We start from the raw sequence: 21061 nt of genomic DNA on the forward strand, positions 1-21061 counted from the left end.
AGTTGAAAGATGAACCACGAATGATTTTATGCAACGTTGGTTATTACTGTAACTTAACATTAGACATAAAACTAGGTGTGCCATAAGAATATGGTTCTAAATTAAATATTTTGGTTATTATTTTATAAGCTTTATAAGTCTTATGGGTGAATAATTTATAAGTTATTTGAATTAAAATTTGTTCATCATTGTGTTATCACAATATTTTAGACTCTCTGTCTCACAAACAATTTTCAAATGTTTTTTATAACACTGTACCATATTATATACACTATCATCACTGAAATCTGTTTGTATGGACAGTTGGCCTAAAAGCTGTTTTCTTAAATAAAATCTCAGATGTAAAGCTGTTAAAATATTGTACAGTAGTACTTCCTAAATATAACTCAATAATAGGCTGAATTCCAGTTATTAACACCTGGCTTGTTTGTTGTGAGTCAAAAATTAGACTTACTGAAGACTTCAGTTATGGAATTGTATTCACACAATGTTAAACACATTTTGAATAACATACTGACACCATACATGAAACATAAAATACTTGACTTACTGGTTAAAAATATGTGAGCTGTGATATGAGCTGTAGTAAAGAAAGTTTCTCTAACTATATATCTACTATCCTTTTGACTTTCTTCTCTAAACATATTTTTATAGCATATAATTACCAGACAGTTTGAAAAATTACTACAAACTATTGTTTTAATCTAATATCTACTAGGCTTACAAAATGGATAATGTGACTTCCACACAACGTACAAACAACAAATGATTATTTGGTCTATCAATGCTAACATTGCACACACACCTTTAAGAAAAGAAACACTTAAATCCATCCACTATTTTTAGGGAAATTATTAGTTCTCTCAAACAACAATAACGTTTTGGCAACTCATTCCATAAGTCACTCACACTGTTAGAAATCTAAAACTGTCACATCTGGAGCCATCCTGTCTTTTTCAAATCTTAAACGTTTCTAAAGAGAAAACAAGTTAAGTGATCTTAGCCTATCCCTATAAATTAAATTATACTTTCGACCTTGGAATCATCCTTATTCACTCTTCTTTGAACCATTTTTGATAAGATAATATTCTTTCTTTGATAAGTAGATTAAAATTTCATACAGTATTTTGAGTAAGAAGTGATTTCTTTATAGACATAGTTACATCTTCTTTCGAACTATAATAAGTGTTTATAATGACACTAAAATTCTTTTGTCATCACCACTAGCAACAGAGTACTGCTTCAATGGCTTTATATTACTTATCCATCAATATGCAATTATCCTTTTGTTAAGTCACACTACTTAGTTCCAATTTATATTAAACACGTGATCATATTTTTAGTCTTCCAACTGCTTTACTTTGCATTTACTATGACTAAAATTCATTATGCCAACTTACCAATTTATGCAAATTATTGTGTAATATCTCAAAATTCTCATTACACCTAGAAATACCCATGAGTTTAAAATACATAAGGAGACATTACTTATTATGCCCTATTAATATCATAAAAGTAAATAACAAAAACACATAGGGTCAAGCACTAACATTTGAAGTATTCTATGATAGTAACAAGAGTCCAGGTTCACTGGACTCTGTTAATTAAATATGTGATTTATTTTAGCTAATCTTTTATGTAGCAGTTTTTGAGAAGGTTGTGAAATGTAAGTGCATATGCATTCAAATGTATACCACTTTCTTTATCAAGATGACAAATAACATGGTTGAAAAATAGTAACAGATTATTAAGGCAAGATATTTCTACTTTATAAATCTATGCTGGCTTTCATTTATAATACTGTATTTTACTAAATGATTTTATAGAGCTTTTTGTATCTGATTTGCTAGGATTCTACATGCTACAGAAGTATGACTAATTATGCTGTAATTGCAGGTCAACTCTTTTCTCCCCCCTTTAAAAATAGTAGTAACATAAGCAACTCTCCAGTTGTTAGACACCTGCCTGCTCTCAGTTTACCTATCAAACATAAAGAAAAGAGGCTCTCATAACTGATTTTATCACCTATAAAAATGTTAAAATCTTTGTCTTATCCTGGTGCTTTATCTATTTTGAATATCTTGGTCTTTGTTTATACCATTAATTGCAGGTTAACATCTACATGGTTCAGGTTATTTCAATTTTTTACCCATAGAATACCCAGAATCATGGTGTGTTATGCTGCCTTTTTTGCTTTCAGTTTCCTTCTCAACTAAAACATCTCTTTTATGAGTACCTCTCTTTCTAGTTTGGGTGCCTATCTAGATGCTCAGAAGGTCAAGGAATAGTGCTCTCTATCCAATTTCCCACTCTATATCAATGTCTTGGAGCTCCTTACAGTTCATCAAGCATTGATTCAATTCCTTCCAGCTCTTCAGGGTCAGTTGGTGATTATTTATTCAAACAGCTTGATCGTGCTCATCTACATCTTTAGGCAAGAGATCTCTGTTTCTAAATACTGTACCACCTATATTGGGTCCTTGATGATCATATACATTTGATGGTTTGTCATATTCTGGCTTTTTTTAATCTATTGGGTTGAGGAATAATTCGTGAGCGTTTTTTCAAGTTAAACAAATATATTCATAAATGAAACGCTTTCGCAAAATATTTCACATCATTTGGTAGATAATTTTTTGCTCTAATAGATGGTGTGTTTGATTTTCATATGTCTTTAATTTTTGCTTTCATTTTCAGTTCATTAAATGGACTGTCAAGTGGACAAAATCGAGCATTTTCGACACCATCTGCTTTTCGCATTTAATTTCTTGCAATTTCGTTTAAAACAATGCATACTATATACCTAGGTATTACATGAAATAAAGTATCATAATAAATGTTTTGGGTGTAATGTGTTCATGCATTGAAGTATTGTATAGTCTTGCATGTAATGCTTGAATGAAATTATTTAAAAACGCTCACGAATTATTCCTCAACCTAATAGTTGAGGATCATTTATCTTGTCTAGACAGGATTCTCCCTATTGTGTAGTTACTGGCCTGACTGGTATTATGGAGACTTTTTCCTGAGTGTAGTGTTCTGAACCTGATGCCTCTACCATACATCTCAACTTCCAGTTTTAATCTCTTGTTTCATATTCATTGGCTGGGGCAATATTTTCTCTCAGTCTGGATTGTACAGGTCTTTACCTGTGTGCCTACCCTCCCATCTTTCTAGCTTCCCTGGTTCCTTCCCATCATTCAGACCACTCTGTTTCATATTCTTTTTGTAGCTTTCCTTTGGCTGACATAGCTGTGGTTTTCATTATTGTACAGGCGAGTGGTATTGCTTTCTCTTCTGTACCCTCTTTCTCCCTTCCTTTTACATCAGCCTTAGTCTAGTGTGCATCATTCTTCCTTTCCTACACTCTGTTTTCATGTGTAAATCTTTTAACATTGTGTCACATTCTTGATTTCCCATTCTGTTCATCCTTCCTTCATGACTGTGTACTAGTGGCAGTAATACACATACTATTATTGGTTCATATGTTATGATTTTCTTCCTCCTCATCCTACTCTTCTCCACATCACTTTCTTTCTTACCTGTTTCTTTGGCAGGAGCCTCTCAGTCTCCTTAGTGATGAGTTATCATGCTTCTTTGTTTGCCATGTTTAATTTACATTATAAGCCCATGTTTTTCATTTATTTGTCCTTTCCCTTTTGTTTTGTTCACTCCACCTCACCCTCCCTTTTTCCTAGATTAGAATCTCAATGTTCTCCTCCATTTGAGCAGTTGTTCATTTGTTCCTTCTTTCACCTCTCCTTCAAGACCCTTTTCCTCTTCCTGTTGGTGTATGGACTTCATTAATCAGACATGTTTACTACTGCTGTCCACCACTGTGGGCTAGATATACTTATTATGGTTCAACTGGTTTTGGTTGAAGTAGCTCTACCATTTAGTCTGACATACCCTGGCCACTCTACACAAGGGATCTTTTAATTTAATTTATTCAATTTATTTGGATTTCTCTTTTGATTCCACTCTTCTTGTGATGCATTTTCAAATGGGTGAAGAGTATACATTGCTGAGAAGTGTTGCAATTTCCCATGAATATATTGGCTTCCTTTTATATGCACACCCCATTGTCTTCCGTCAGGCACTTACTAAAAAGGGGATCATCTTCTCACCAGATCCTCTACACTAAATGTGGGATTCTAGCTATTTCTAAGTAAAGATAATATATCATATCAAAAGTTACATTTTCCTACACTGAAAATGTATTTGCAAGAGATACTTATATCATCTCACACTACCCACCTGACCTCCTTACTTCTGGTGTTGGTTATATATGTATTGCCAAATCTCAAAGTTATTGCAGGCTGCACAAAATAGAGGGTACTAGTTATGATAAAAGTCATGTTGCACTCCTATAAATAGAGGGTTACTGTAGGATCATTTGATGATAGCATACAGTTGTCTCGTGAATAAGAGTGAGGGTGGGTGGGAGTATTAAGGCTGTTGGCAGGTGAAACTTTGTGCCTTTAGAGGGCAGTATAAGTCAAGAAAAGCTATTTGTGAGAGGAGGTAAGTATCTATCAGAAATATATTTTCAATGTAAGAAGATGATAACTTTTATTTCTGGTTGCTAATATATACTGAATCTACAAGCATGGCACATCAGTTTGGTAAGTTTTCTGTTGTGTAAAATTCAGTTTTTACTTTTTGATGTTAGACCTTTTATGGTTAAAAATGATTATTGTTTTACACTAAATTTTTCTGAACAAATAACATTATAAGTTAAGAAAAAAACAAGTACAGTGATATGTAAGCACCTGTTTTCAATTAGTACCACTTTAAATTATAAAACAAACGGTGTAATGTATCATTGGTTATTATCATTGAAAGGCATTTAAGTTATTAAAGAAACATTATTTTCTGTCATCATTTGTTTTCAACCAGCAGTATTCAAATTAATATAATGACCAATACTATAGATGTATCAGTAGTTAAACAGTCAACAGTATTTCATGTAATGAAATAAAAATATCTTGTGAGATATAAACAGTGCAACAAAATTCTATAACACATCTTTATCCAATAGCATTTCATATTATAATTCAAACAGTATCATCACTTACTCTTAATAACAATGTTTCACTTGATCAAACACATTACTTACATCTCTTCACCTATACACATCTAGTAGTATTATTGTTGTTTGTACAATACATACTGTTACACTCTAATTACTTGTTTAGCTGTTGCTGTCTTTGGTTAAAAAACAAATATTATTTGTGTCAGTGTAGTAGTTTGGTATTTTCAAGAAAAACAATTTCCCAACAAGTGTCATGCAGGTAAATTTGCAAATAACACCAGATAAAAAAAATAAGAGGAGTGTTCTGTAGCTGTTAACTTAACTGAATTTTAAGTTGCATGAGAAATAAAGAGATTAGATATATTTAAATGATGATTAAAACAATATTTATTTGAACATAATAAACGGTGTGTACATAACAAGTGGACAATCGCCTCTACTCGATCAGTGAATAGCTTGCAAACATTTCACCTCTCAAGATGAATCTCTACCTAACTAGTCACAATGAAAGCCAAGTAGAAATGAATCAAGACATCATGCCTGAATCCAGAATGTTAACTTGTTTTCCTTGACTAGTAGATGAGATAACTTCATGATCTTTGTTCAATGTGCAGTATTGAAGTTTCCCTGTAGGCAAAGGAGGCATCTACTAAGAAACAAAAAGCAGAGTGGCTAGAACAGAATAATGTTAGCAACTTCAGATCATGTATTACTGCCACAACAGTGTGGAAACTAAATAATGTGATAATTTTGAATAATTCTATATTACTTTAAAGATAGGTAATCTATAATATCCTTGTTTATCACTGTAATCTTAAGTGTTAACTAGTGCCTTACTGGCAGTAGCTGGTGGGTTTAGCTGAGTTGGTAAAGCACTCACCTAGAGTGCAAGAGGTTTAAAGTTTGATATCAAGTCTATGAAATGAAAAAAATGTGATTGTGACAGCAAAATTAATATCTAATTAGTGGTCATCTCATAACACTGTGATAAGGCTTGAGCATGGATTTTGTTTGTGAGAGGAGAAGGTAGTGGTAACAATTGCTAAGTAGCTCCTTTGGTAGAGCATTCACTTAAATTGCAAGAGATGTGATATCAAGCTGAGGAATTAAAAAAAAACTGCATTATAAATAATTTATTTTCAGTGAATCATAGATTAGTTTGTTAAATAAAGACTATTTTGTGTCCTTTGTTATTCTCAACCAGTTATATATTGTTGTAAGCTATATTTTTAATTTGTAATATCTATGATAATAAGAGGGTGCATGATATGTTAAGAAAGGCCCAGAAAGTTCTAAGTTGATGTCAAGTTCTCTTCATACATTTGGAGTTAGATTATGAATATGAGACAATTGTGAAGTGTATAGGGTTGTTTCAAGATACAGATTTGAATCAGTCATTGTACTTCTATAATGTGTTTTGATTTGTATTAACTATCATGCTTGTTGGGTTGCTCACTCTATGCAAATAAATTGATTTTACATTAAACCTAATACTGTTAGAGAGGTTTGAACATTATTGGTAATGTAGGCCTATGACAGTTTAGAACATTGTACAAGTATTTAGCGTGGAAACATTAAAGGAGGAAATTAAGTATATTGTTCTTGTCGCACAAACTTGAAAGTTGAATTTCTTTTTTTTACCAGATAGTTTAAAAGAACCAACCAATGAAAGAAAAATATTACACTTCAAAGAAAGAGACAGCTGGATTAATCTCAGCTGAACTTTGCTCCATAACTTCAATTAATGTCAAATGTCTGGTTAATTCCCAGTTGTTCCTTGGGTCAGATTGGGCTAGAAGATTCATCCTTGGGGTATTCTCTCCTTGCAATCTTGACAACCATTGACTTATCACAGTCTTGGCTATAATGGCAAGGTTTACCACATTTGTAACACTTTCTGTTAATCTTTAAGAGAGATTCTTATCCCCAACAAACTTTTGTTTAGAGTTCTTGGCAATATTTCAGATTACATTTAAAATGCTTGTTGTCTTGTGATTTGTTATGTGTCATTAGTTATTTACTAATCCTTTAGTCCTTTTTGACTGTTATTGGTAGGAGTTGATGTTTCAACACTGATTGATTGGATGATCCCCAAATTTAAAGATGTCTTTAATTGTTTGTATGCAACTTTAATGGATCCTAGTTCTATTGCTAAATGCATGTTTTCCTTTGAGGATGTATATCTACTTTATTTTGTCATGATCTTCATATCCTCATCTTTGATTTATGGGTTAGTCATGTGCTAATGAATTCTTCATATCATGAATAGCATGTGAATGAGGTAATTTGCCAAGTTTTTCAAAATCTTTTGCTAGTTTGACATGAGCTTCAACTTTCCTCTAAACTGTGTTCTGGAATTGTGCTCTGGGTGCAACACTTCAAACCTTTTAGACAAAGCTTGGTAGTTTTTATGATTTATAACTACAAGATCACTTAATATTTTCAGAGCTATTCATTTTAGATGAGCAGAAAGATGGATGTTTTTGGGTTGTTTTTTTTTCACTATCCCGACCATTCTCTCTGAAAATTATTTCAAACTGAGTCTTATATGACTCCAATCTTACTTTCCTTTTATAGTCCATCAGTTTCTCTATTGACTGATGTCTAACTGGTCAGCTAAATTCTGGATCTGGATTTGATAGTGTCATGGCTGGAACAGCCCAGGAAAGTCTTTCAGAAATAGATAGGACAGGTGTGTTAGTCATAAGTATAGATTAAATCTAGTAGTAAATAGTATTGTCAGTTAGAATTGCTGAGTTAATGCAGAAAATAATTCGTTTTCCAAATACTTTAGTCTTTCATTGCTGTTCTTTTCTATTTCTTTGATGTCTTTCTTAAATTCATGTTTGATTTTTGTTGATCTTCTGTCTTTGATTTTATTGTTGTAATGTTTCTGCACTCTCCAGTAGTTTCATTTATCTAGTTTTTTGTTTTAGTTTCTTCTTAAATATATGTTTCTTTCTTTTAGTTTCTCTCTCTTACCCCTTAATGATCTTTTTGTAATTTTTGTAAATGTCTCTATTTAATTTTAATTTTCTGTCTCACTCTCATTGGTCTCTTTTCGGCTTTCTTTTAATTTTCTACATCTTTCTTCTTGATCTTGTCTTGATAACTTCATCATCTCAAGTAATTCCTGTATCTCACTACTTCACCTTATGGCCACCATCTTCAGCATTTGTAGTTCTGTTCGAAGTATGTTCAAAGTTCTATTTTATTTTCACAAAAATATTTCACTTCTGACACCAAGTGTTGTAGTGTTGTTGTTATATGAGTAGGTTATATTAAATTTTATGGTGAAAATATTTTGAAATAAAATTACTTTATTTCCTCTTTAAACATTTCTACAAACTTGAACACTTGTACACTGCCATAAATTGTTGTTAGTCTATGTTACAAATGATATCCACCACTCTATAACAATACTAAGATTAATGTAAGTTCAACTTGTATGAGTGATGCAACAAAAATATGATATCCAACACAGATCCATGTTCTTAACAACATACTGACCAAGTCAAGTTTCATTCTTGAAACTACTGCACACATTTCACAACTATCTTGTAATTATAATCTAGTTTCAAATTTAAAAGCTTTACATCAACTTAGAACTTTTTAGGATTCTAGGCCAATCTAAACATCATGCTCTCTCTAGTTACAGGTCATTGGTGAAAAACTTCACCAATTTGATATAGACAAATTTATGTAAGTTTATTTAGCTTATTTCTGTTTATGTGAATTAATATTTCTGAATTTAATGCAGCTGTTGTTGTTTTTTTACTTCCATTTCTGACACATAAATATTACTCCATGACCCTTATGCTGACTGCATTGAAATGGATTAGGGTTGGAACTACTTATTTAAACTCCCATTCATCACTGCTTACACCTTCATCCAATAGATTATCATCCTGCTTGACTTTAAATAATGCTAATAAAAGTAACAGTTTAAAGTTAATCTCTCCTGTAGTGAATTGTAATAATGAGAACCAGAAAGGACAGCATCAACTTCTAGAAGCAGGAATGCCAAAGGTGAGAGTTCATTTAAACATTTTGATTTCAATTTAAAAGTGACTAATAGGAAAATGCTTTTAAAACTTAATTGTAGAATAATTAAAAATAAATAAGCTCTTAAAATTAGATTGTCTAAAGTAGGATAAGCCAATGTAAGTGTTAGATTCTCTGGGAAGGATAAAGTAAAATTTTGTTTATAGCAACAAAAAGAAAAATCCAAAGACTTCAGTGTTTGAAACTATTTGATAATGTAATTGTTCTTAGGAACCAAATAAATTTAGTCAGGTATTTTATCACTGATTCATTAGTTTTATTTTTGGAAATCAAAAACATACACCAAGAGATTTCATAGTTCAAAAACAAAATACAAAGACACAGCTGTAATATAAATAAATACCTAAATTTGATTATCAAAAAAAGAATGAACCTAAAAAGACTTTTGTACAATAAGGTAGTGAACACCTGAATTCAGATGTTAAAAATATAAATCTGAAGATTTAGCTGTTAATTAAAAACACAACTTTAAGATTTTGGTAACAAAATAAACTGTAAGATTTAACTGATTAGCAAAAAGTTGAATTAACAGCAGATTGTTTTTTATGGTTAATGAACCAAAGGATGTTATATTCTAGTAAATAACAGACTTCCAAAGATTAGTCTCCAGTGTATAACAGACTCAAATTTTGTTACTCTATTAGTTATTAAATTCTATAGGTTACATTCTAAGTGAAAAAAAAAAAAGCATACAAGGTTTTTTTTTTCCCAGTGGCTAATAAACTCAAAAGGTCGATTTGCTTTTTATAACAGACCCTAAAGGCAAGTTTTCCTTGGGGTAACAAACCTTAAATTTAACTTTTCACTGGTTCTGTATTGTGTTATAGTCTTTAAATTTAGATTCCAGTGATTAATAGAAACTAATGGATAGTTTTGTTTATTATATAATGGGTAAGTGATTTCAAACTGTAAAGTTTATCAGTTTGTGTATAAGAGAAAAAGTGGAATAGTTTTCAAGTAACTAACAGATCCTAAATTTTAGTTTCTATTTATTTTTTATATAAAAAACATTATATTTATGAAAAGCATATAATTGGCAAAGTAATTAGAATATTTAAAAAATTATACTTTTCCTGATTTTTAAAGCTTAAAAGTATTGATATTTTTATAAAAAGTATATTAACAGTGTTCAACCTTGAGTTTTAATAATTCATTGTGTGTGAGCATTTATCGTTAAAATATGGCATATTTGAAAAGGTTTTATTCACTTTGCTTAGGTTACACCAATTTCTGAACATGAATGGGATACAGCAGAACAGCCTCATGTCATTAAAAGTGTTCAGCAAACTTTTATTGCCAGTGGTTCTAAATGCAGTCAAAGTGATGAAACAATGTTTGAGTTGTTGTCTCCTTGTGATCAAGCTGATGCCCAATCTCTGGCCCTCATACTTCAAGAACAGTTAGATGCTATTAACAGTGAAATTAGGTTGGTAATTTAAGTTCTTTGCAGTAATATATATATAAATCAAAGTGAAGTTGGTTTAAAATAAAAAGATCTTTAGAAAATGCAGATGTTATCCATACATACATATATATATGCATAACAATGATGTTATTGAATAAATTTTTTATGAGGACATAAATTTCACCCAAATAAAAAGGGTTTTAAAAAATGCAAGTTTGTGTGTGTGTGTATATATATATATATATATATAGATGTGTATTAAAGTAGTTTGTAAGTAAATGTTTCTTTCAAGAAATATTTATACAAAAGAGAAATGCAACTAATAGAATATAAAAGTCTATGCATAGTATAGATTTAACCTGTAGTGAACTTATATTGCAACTTAGAGCTTTATATGATAGAAAAAAATACAGACATCACATGGATCATAAAATTAAAATAAGGACATTTTAAAAAGAATATAAATATTCAAATAAACTCATTTATGAATCAAGGTATTTAAATGACTTCTGTTTAAGAATACTGAAATGTTATTGGTGAGCTGATATGGCTTTGAAGTTCTTTATGCCATCAGATATAGTTGGTATATAATATGTGTTTTTTCATTTTAAGAAGGATCAACATATGTTCACAGGCTAATACAAGAAGAAAAACAGAATACTGAGCAGAGAGCTGAAGAACTGGAATCCAGATTCACAAAAATAGAAATTAACAATCAGAAGAATCAAGATCAGGCATTTGAACAGACATCTCTTCCACGTAGTGGCCAATCCACACCAAAATCCCAACAAAGTTCTCAACTGGAGGACTCACTCAAATATCATACTGTAAGGGCCATACAATGTTATTTGAAATCCCTTTCTATAATGCCATACAATAATAGAAAGAGTTTTTTTATTGAAAGTGCATAGAAGAACCACATTCATCAAGGCACAGTTTTATACTATAATTATTCATCACACTTACATTCATACCACAAGACACAAATTCCTACATGGTAATTACTTTAAACAATAATGCTGTACCAGTTATTATTTTTGCTATAATGCAATGAAAATGTTTAGAATAATATGCAGGAAGACAAAAAAACCCAGTAGCAAAAGCATACGTTTTAATATAGTACAACAAAAACACTAGTTCATTGTATTGGGCATTTATGTGTAGATACATATGTCATGTCATGCTTTTAAAATTTTTATTTCTTCCTTCTGTATCTGAGTGATCAGTTGTTTACTTTTATACTACTTGCAGCGACCGTTGCAATATTTGCTACTATGTACTCGATAATGTTATTAACATATCTTGTGTATCTACCTAGTCTGGTATCTACAATCACCTGTTGTATTTGGCTTGCCAAGTTATTTATTGCTGTGTGTTCTGTTATGCTGGACAAAAATTTGGGGCTACCCATTGTATCTGGCGGTTCATTAGTATTTGTTGATACTTGTATATGACTCATCAGCTACAAGCTTTTATACCTGTTCCATATGGCTAGTTTGATGTCTGCTGCTACATCTTGTATTTCGTCAGCACAGCACGGCGACATCTACTTGATCAGCCAAATACAATTGGAAGCAGTAGATATCAAAACAGCCAGATGTGTTGCATTTGGCTGAGCTAATACCTCCTGTTACTAGTTCTATTTGACTAATCAAGTATGTATTGTTATGTTATGTTATATTTGGCTGGTCAGATCTTCATTACATATGTTATGTGTGTAACTGGTAATGCATATACTATTTAATTTTGCAAATATTTGTGCATATCACAGTTTATTCAATGTAAAAGAAACTGATATCAGCAGTTGACAACCAACCATATTTTAAATATTATTTTCACAGTTTTAGAATAGATGTTTGAACATTTAGCTAGTCTCTTTGTTTAGAACTTGGAAGGTTTCTGAAGCCTGAAATGCATTCTGCCCAGTCCATTTTTAAGAATTTATACATTTTGATACTACATATGCCTAGAATGAATGTGAATTCATAAGGATTTAAGAAATATATTAAGTTTTAGAAACCAAGCTCCTAGTTTGAAATTATTAAAATGAAGGAGAAAAATGAATTATATTTATCCAGAAGAACAATACATGTACATATAAAAGCCAAAAACATTTGTATTCTTCAGATTCCAAAGATTCCAGGGTCCAAGGATAACATTGTGTTACCTCAGCCTGAACTTTGCCTTTTGACTCAATTAGGATGTGTTGCTCAAAGTACTGGAAGTGAAATGTCACAATGGTAAATTCTTTGAGTCTATATTCTTAATGTTGGTATTAAAAATAGAAGCTATTTACAATAATTTCATTCTCCTTTCCCCTCCCCTCGGTGTGGATTCCTGTACGTGGTGAGGGGACCTCCCAGGGAAGGTTCTGTTCTTTCAGTTTACCTCCTCTGGGATCTAAACATCCACCCACGTGTTTGCCGTGCGTGGCGACCCGTGAAGGGGAGGAGAGGATCCTGGTGGTTGAGGGGACCAACCCTAACACACTACTTTGGCCTTGAATTCCTGTAGAGGGGCGGGCTTTGGGTGGCCCACCCTGGGTAAATCGGCTGGTCCACTTGGGCTAGAGTCAACCGAGTACAGTATTGGAAGTTCTCAATGGGTGTTGTGGACATTGTGTCTGATGCTGGTGTTTGGGTATAGTGCTCAAGAAACCCTGGTGTTGCTGCAATGTCCTTACATGACATTATAGTGCGTCCTCTCTTAGGGCTCCATGTTAGGTGGGGTCAGTGGGTACTGAAATTTTCCTTTTCTCCTATGGATCCTCCTACAAAAAAATTTTGAATAAAATAGTCAAAAAACAGTCAATAGGTAAACGACCACATCTTGAAGACTCTGAGCAGCAATCTTCAACATCTGTAACACATGTACCTCATTTTCTTATATTGCATTCTCTTTCAGAAAAACCTTTAGGGCAAATGTCCTCCTTTTTTATTCAGAAGGGTCTAGAGGGTCTTGCTGGCTCTCCAAAGTCAGTAAAAAAGCTTCGATCTGGAGACATATTGGTTGAAACATCCACATCCCAACACAGTGAAGGCAATTGGGGATGTACCTATTGAGGTTACCCCTCATGCTACTTTAAATTCATCACGAGGAGTTATTGTTGAGAGGGATTTGAAGAACGTCACCGAGTCAGAGATTCTCGCTGGTCTCTCCACTCAAGGAGTTTCTGCAGTGAGGCGCATCTCCACTCACAAAGATGGAGTTCCACTGCCGACAAATATCCTCGTTTTGACATTTACATCACCACGTGCACCTGTCACCATCAAGGCAGGTTATCTAATTTGCAGAGTATGGCCGTACATTCCAAACCCTCTCCTATGTTTCCAATGTCAGAGGTTCGGCCACTTAAAGACGTCATGTCGTGGTTCCCTGACATGTGCTCATTGTGGTGGCAAGGACCACGATGCCTATGAGTGTGACACGGACCCACATTGTGTCCACTGCAATGGTTTTCACCCTTCCTACTTTCGTTCTTGCCCAAAATGGTTGGAGGAAAAAGAGGAGCAGCGTTTGAAAACGACTCATAACATTAGTTATCCTGAGGCTCGGAAATTGCTGTCCGCCACTCCATCTCTAACATATGCTGCTGCACTTCGTTCCACAACAACAGTGGGAGTGCAGACAGATCTCTCTATGCCTCCAAGAGAATCGTTTTCAAAACAAATGAAAAGCCTTTTGACCTCCATGGTTAAAAAGGTTGATGAATCGACTTCTACACCTATCTCTGTTCCTCTCACACATTCCAACAAACCTCAAGTTCCACATCCTTTAGTTTCAAATACAGGCATTTCTTCTGATACATCTTTTTCTCCCAACCAAAGATGCAAAACAATAATTCGTTCACGTTCTCAGTCACTGGAATTCCCTTCCAACAACAAAGACCTGCCCAATCGACCCAGGGCAGGATCCATGGAGGTCGACAGACCTCCTCCGAATAAGGACAGTAAGGAAAAAAAACGTGGTCGTAAACAGAAGGGTTCTCCAGCCACTTCGCCTACCCGTCATTAAAGATGGCCACCTTGATACAATGGAACTGTCGAGGTTTACGTTTTAATCTGGATGATATCAAAACACTGATCCTGAACTCTGTATCGGTGAAGTTTTGCTGCCAGTGGTTCCTGAGCCCAAGCTCTTGGGGCTTATCTTTGACTGTAAGCTGACCTTTATACCACACTTAAAGCAGCTACGGGTCAAATGCACAAGAGCACTGAACATCCTATGTGTCCTCTCTGTCAGCAGTTGGGGGGTGGATCGATGTTCTATGTTAAAGATATATTGTGCTCTTATTCGATCATAACTCGACTATGGATCAATGATCTATGGCTCTGCCAGACCCTCGGCCTTAAAGATGCTGGACCCCATTCAGCATCAAGGACTTCGACTCTGCAGTGGGGCTTTCTGCACCTCCCCAGTTCAACGTTTATACATAGAACCTCATGAACCTTCTCTGCATCTTCGCCGTTTGCAACTGTCTTTACTATATTCTTCGAACCTTCGTTCCTTACCAAAGTATCCCACCTGGGGATGTGTTTTCCTTCCTCAGTGGGCCATACTTTTTCAGAACAGGCGATCTGCCATTGCTCCTTTTGGCCTTTGCATCCAGGTGCAATTGGATGAATTGGGTTTGTTCTTGGATAACATTTCAGAATCTACTGCTCAGCCCATCTCACCATGGCTTATTACAGCCTCCAAATGTGACCTTTCTTTAAGCAATATGAAAAAAGGCAGATACTCCCGATTGGAAGTACCATCTTTTATTAGGTTGAGGAATAATTCGTGAGCGTTTTTAAATAATTTCATTCAAGCATTACATGCAAGACTTCAATGCATGAACACATTACACCCAAAACATTTATTATAATACTTTATTTCATGTAATACCTAGGTATATAGTATGCATTGTTTTAAACGAAATTGCAAGAAATTAAATGCGAAAAGCAGATGGTGTCAAAAATGCTCGATTTTGTCCACTGGACAGTCCATTTAATGAGCTGAAAATGAAAGCAAAAATTAAAGACATATGAAAATCAAACACACCATCTATTAGAGCAAAAAATTATCTACCAAATGATATGAAATATTTTTCGAAAGCGTTTCATTTATGAATATATTTGTTTAACTTGAAAAAAACGCTCACGAATTATTCCTTAACCCAATATTTACTGAACATCTTTCGAACAATCATTCCATTCCAATTTATATGGATGGTTCTAAATCAGATAATTCTGTGGGCTTTGCCATGGTTTGTTGCGGTTCAGTGGTTGCATGCAGAATCCCATCTACAGCTTCTGTGTTCACTGCTGAACTGTATGCCATATCTCTTGTGCTGGATCATATTGAAGCTAAGCAGTACTCCAACTGTACTATTTATACTGACTCGCTTAGTTCTATACTGGCCCTGGAATCACTACACGTTGGCTCACACCCTGTTCTTGCTGATATTCAAAACCGACTGGCCCATTTCTCATTAACATCTACTTCTATCCAGTTTTTCTGGATACCAGGCCATGTTGGTATTTGCGGGAACGAGCTTGCAAACACGGCAGCTAAATCTATCTGCTCTGGCACTATCACCACTGTGCCTATTCTGTACATGGACTATGATCCTGTATTCAAGGCTCGGCTCCATGCCAGCTGGCAGTCCACTTGGAGGGAGCAACGCGACAACAAGCTTTTTCAAATAAAACCCTATATTGGGCTTTGGCCATCTAGCTTCCGTAAGGTTTGGAAAGAGGAAGTTGTTCTAACTGGACTACACATTGGTCACAGTTTTTTAACTCATTGTTTTCTTTTATCTGGAACTGTTGCACCAGTGTGTAGTTTGTGTAACACTCAAATCACTGTAAGCCACATTTTACTTTCTTGCCATCGTTACAACTCTCAACGACGGCACTATTTTAAACATGTTCTGTCCCAGGGTTTGTCCGTAACATTGGACAGTGTTATTGGTGATGGTGACACTGTCCACCTTGATAAAGTTTTTAGTTTTTTAATGGCCATTAATCTTTTTATTCTCATTCAAGTGTTTGATATTTATTCGTTACACCTTTTTAATTGTGGTTCCCTTTTCAGAATCTCAATCTCTCTAGTTCAATTTGAAATTGGAAAATGGCCAGAACATTAAATAACTCGACGCCAGGACTGGAAAGGCCAACTTCAGGTGACTAACGCTGCTGTTTTAACTATCCATTTGAAGGCCCGGCATGGCCAAGCGCGTAAGGCGTGCGACTCGTAATCCGAGGGTCGCGGGTTCGCGCCTGCGTCGCGCTAAACATGCTCGCCCTCCCAGCGGTGGAGGTGTATAATGTTACAGTCAATTCCACTATTCGTTGGTAAAAGAGTAGCCCAAGAGTTGGCGGTGGGTGGTAATGACTAGCTGCCTTCCCTCTAGTCTTACACTGCTAAATTAGGAACGGCTAGCACAGATAGCCGTCGAGTTACTTTGTGCGAAATTCCAAACAAACAAACAAAACAAACTATCCATTTGAATTACCCGTTAGTCGTCCTGGCGAGTTGTTATTACAATTTTGCTTCATGTCATTTCACACTTTTATTACTTTACCTTTTGGTACTGGCATTAATGACACATAACCCGGAACCAGGGTGACCGACGGTGGTTCTTGTACTTAGCTGTTAGTCTTCCTGGCAGGTTATGATCATTACCATTCTGCTACAGGAAGTCCTTTACAAGTTTGTAGACTGGATGTCAACATTGGTTTTATGCCATTTTCTGTGTTTAATTGCTGTTTTGTTTTTACCATCATTTCCTTTTACGAATTTTACTACATTTACTTTACTTTTACCTTTTTACCAGACATTTAGCTAATTATTATTATGATTTTGCTATATGTCTTTTAAAACTTTTATTATTTTACCTTTTGTTAATGGCTGTTATGACACATAACCTGAAACCAGGACTGGAAAGGCCAACTTTAGGTGACTGACGGTGGTTCTTGTACTTACCTGTTAGTCTTCCTGGCGGGTTATGATCATTACCATTTTGCTAGAGAAAGTCTTTTACAACTTCGTTTACTCTGCTTTCTCTCGTAACATTGTAGACAAGGTGTCAACATTGGTTTTATGCATTTTATGTTTTTCAATGATGTTTTGTTTTACCTTCATTTCCTTTTATATATTTTACAACATTTCAATTTTTTTTTACCTGACATTTGGCGCAGATAGTCTAGCTGCTTTGCGCCATAAAACACTAAATCAATCAATCAATTCTCCTTTTCCAAAAAAAAAAAAAAACAATTAATTTTGTCCATGCAGGATTTCTGCAGCTGTTATATTGAAATAGTGAAACTTGTTTTCTGATTGTTAATAAATTAAAACTTTTTATTTTACAAAATTTTTCTTTAGCAAATTCTTAGAATTGCTTTGTCTCTTTTCCTGTTGTTCCATTCATTGAATATTCAATGTTTTTCAGTAATATGTTTATTGAATTCCATGTCTGATGAATTACTCATGCTATGTATACCTTTATATTCAATAAATATAATAATTTACTTTATGTATTTCTATTCAGACTAGGTTTGTTTGTATTGCTTTATAAAATATATTTTATGTATAATATTATACATTTTTCTCTTAGCTTCTTAAAATTAAAACTAATGAGAAATATATTGCTTTATACATTATTTTATTCTCTCAAGTTTTATTATATAATTTAGTTATTTTTATAGCGAGATAACAGTAGTTATACAGCCAATGATACATACTTTAAATAATTTATTTTTATTTTAGTTATCAGTTATAGTGATTCTGCCTTAATGTTTTTGAACCATCTTGTATGTTGCAACAACTATGTGCAGAATCTTGTTGCTCCAAGAGATAATTAATTCCCAACCATCTTTGACTATGATGTCAGCTTATTTTCTCTCAATATTCTTAAATAGATATTGACTAGTATTCCTGCTTTATTGTCTGCCTGTGTTGAATGTAGACTGATTTCCACAAATCTCAGTGGCATCATATGTTTATTCGATATGAGTAAATCTTGTATATGGTGGGGACAAATTATCTTAATGGTGGCTATATAGCACCTGTCCATCATGAGTGTTTTCTGAGTCACTTTTCAGACACTCTTCTATTTGCTTTTTATCATTGGGTACTGCAATTAACAGAACATAATACGACTATTTATTCCAAGTTCCTGCTGTCATCAAAACAACCATCACTTTCACTTTATTATTAGTCTATGCCATCTTCCATGTTTGCAAGTCCTCAGTATTCATTCTAGAGATGGTTTTATTTAATTTTTTTATCCCTAACTTCTGCATAAAACGTTTCATGTATGGGTCCTTATTCTTCATTGTTACTTAAGCTTTATAGTAATAGTTACTTTCTGAGATGTTTTGTTATTTTAGTTTCAAGTTCATATCCATACCTAGAAGTATTCCTTTAAAGTTATATTATAGAATTTCATTTAATTCAATGTAATTTAATTTCAGCAGTAAGAAGTTGAATTTTTTCCTAATTTATTTCCAAAAGACAGAATTTTAAAATATAATGAAGGTTTGGGTGGAAGGCTGTATTACTTGTAATTGTTATAGGTTCCAATTAACATGCCACAGATATATTGGTAATTAGCATAAGAAGTTTAAAGATTACAAAGCATTTACTGTCTTGTGAGAAATAACTTACTTTGTATTATAAATATTCACTTAGTTTTCATTGCACATGTGCCACCTCAGTTGTTATATTAATTGTTACTAAGAAAATTATACTTTTTTGTTTCTGGATGTTTGTAAAAGTTTTGTATTTGAGTGTTTTATTTTTAAATCAAAATTTATGAAATCTAATGCTTTGTTTTTTTATTATTTCAAGATGTTCTCAATCGATAGTTAACTTAGTGAAAGTAGTTTTCTTAACATAATTAAATATCAAATACGTTTTACACTTACTTCCTAGATCTGTTCTATCATGTTTGTGCCCATATTTCTGTTAATTTCAAAATGTGATGTGCTAATATTGCAATATTTAAGAAGAAAATCTCATATTCTTATCATACATCATTTTCGTTTTAATATGCCTTAAACCTCAAATATTAAGTAAATTATTACAAAATAATTTCAAAATCAGGTTTATTTGTATTATAGGAATAAAAATTAAATACTTTTTAAGATTTTATTTTTAGTTTAATATTAATTAGTAATGAAGAGGATAAAGTTTGTCAGTTATACATTTTGTGCTAACTCTAAAAATCCCAAGTATTTTGTTTTATGTAACATTTATGTTTTTGTAGCTAAAATATCAAACATGTTAAGACATTGTATTATACACTTTGTAGTTCTGGTTTCTCTGTCATATATATGTCACAACTATTTAAATTCCATTGTTGAAAATGAATCCCTTTTTTTAATTATTTCACATTTCTTCTCCAATGTAATTTCTTGCTGTCTAAGTTTACTTGCTTGCTTCAAATGTAATTTTATAAACTTTTGGTATTTTTGAAGTGCGGTTTCATGTTTTTTAAAAAACAGAGATTGAGATTTCCCTGTAGCCTAATATTTCAAAGATTTATTATTTCTGTAGAAGTTCATGAAATAGTTATAGTTTTATATTTTATGTTTTAAAAAAAGTCTTACAGAAACCAGTAATGTAAGAGAAGAAAAAAATATTTATACACCTGTAAAGATTTTGATGTTATTGAAATATTAAATTTACTATCTAAGTTATCTCATATAGAACATAATAATAATTAACTCAACACTGACTAGAATTTGTAACACATAGATTATTTTTCTTCCGTTAATAATTTATTAAGCCTATTTTGCTGTTGGTCTTCTTCCTCAGTTCTGCTAACATTCCCCAAGGCTCATTGCACAAAATTACACCAAAGAAAAAAGGTCTGAAGACTTCACTTGGAAGATTTTTTAATAAAAAAGACAAAGTAAAAACAAAAGATACCTTAAGTAAAGATCGAATACAACAAGGTAGGGAATTAAGAAAAAAGGTTATTGAAGTTTAAGATTTATCTGATATATTTTGTATGCAAATAGAGATGTTTAAATATTTTACTGCATTTAATTATAAAATTACAATGGAGTACATATGATACTGCCGATATATAAAATTATATTACAGAGATATTGAAGTGGCATTTTGTTTACGTACTCACTATTAGATGATGTCATTGTATAAAATTAACAGGTTAAGATTCATATTACTAAGCACTTATATACATGGCTTAACATTATTTAATTGATTATAAACATCTTTTATGAAAAAGAATGTCATAAAACTTACAAACATGAGATTTCACCAGAATTTTACTTTAGGTTTAATTTGATGTCTGTAAAATATGGACATAAAGTAATATTAAACTCATGTGGCAATTTAAAGCTATACCATTATACAGTTACCTTACAGTAAAGTATAGTTAAGAAATAAAACCACATATTTTCAGCAGCTTGAAAGTGTTGTTTATTAAGTTAAAACATTCACAGCACATTTTAAGCCCATTAGGGTTTAAGGTCAGTCTCCTCTTAAAGCAGCAAAACCACATTCATTATACACATTTTCCTTACAGTTGACCAATTATAAAA

The 21061-nt window shown here is 33.0% G+C and overlaps 1 protein-coding gene across 2 annotated transcripts in view; it reads left to right on the forward strand.

The window, feature by feature from the left end:
* Positions 1-21061, forward strand: part of LOC143226218 (liprin-alpha-1-like) — a 106313-nt gene that overhangs the window by 64272 nt on the left and 20980 nt on the right. For both annotated transcript variants that reach the window (XM_076456924.1, XM_076456925.1), the window contains 5 exons: positions 8878-9064; positions 10318-10526; positions 11140-11332; positions 12633-12745; positions 20310-20449. In XM_076456924.1, the coding sequence (XP_076313039.1) occupies positions 8878-9064; positions 10318-10526; positions 11140-11332; positions 12633-12745; positions 20310-20449 (842 nt within the window). The remainder of the gene's footprint in view (positions 1-8877; positions 9065-10317; positions 10527-11139; positions 11333-12632; positions 12746-20309; positions 20450-21061) is intronic.

The sequence above is a fragment of the Tachypleus tridentatus genome, chromosome 9, assembly GCF_004210375.1.
Source record: "Tachypleus tridentatus isolate NWPU-2018 chromosome 9, ASM421037v1, whole genome shotgun sequence".
Taxonomy (NCBI): Eukaryota; Metazoa; Arthropoda; class Merostomata; order Xiphosura; family Limulidae; genus Tachypleus; species Tachypleus tridentatus.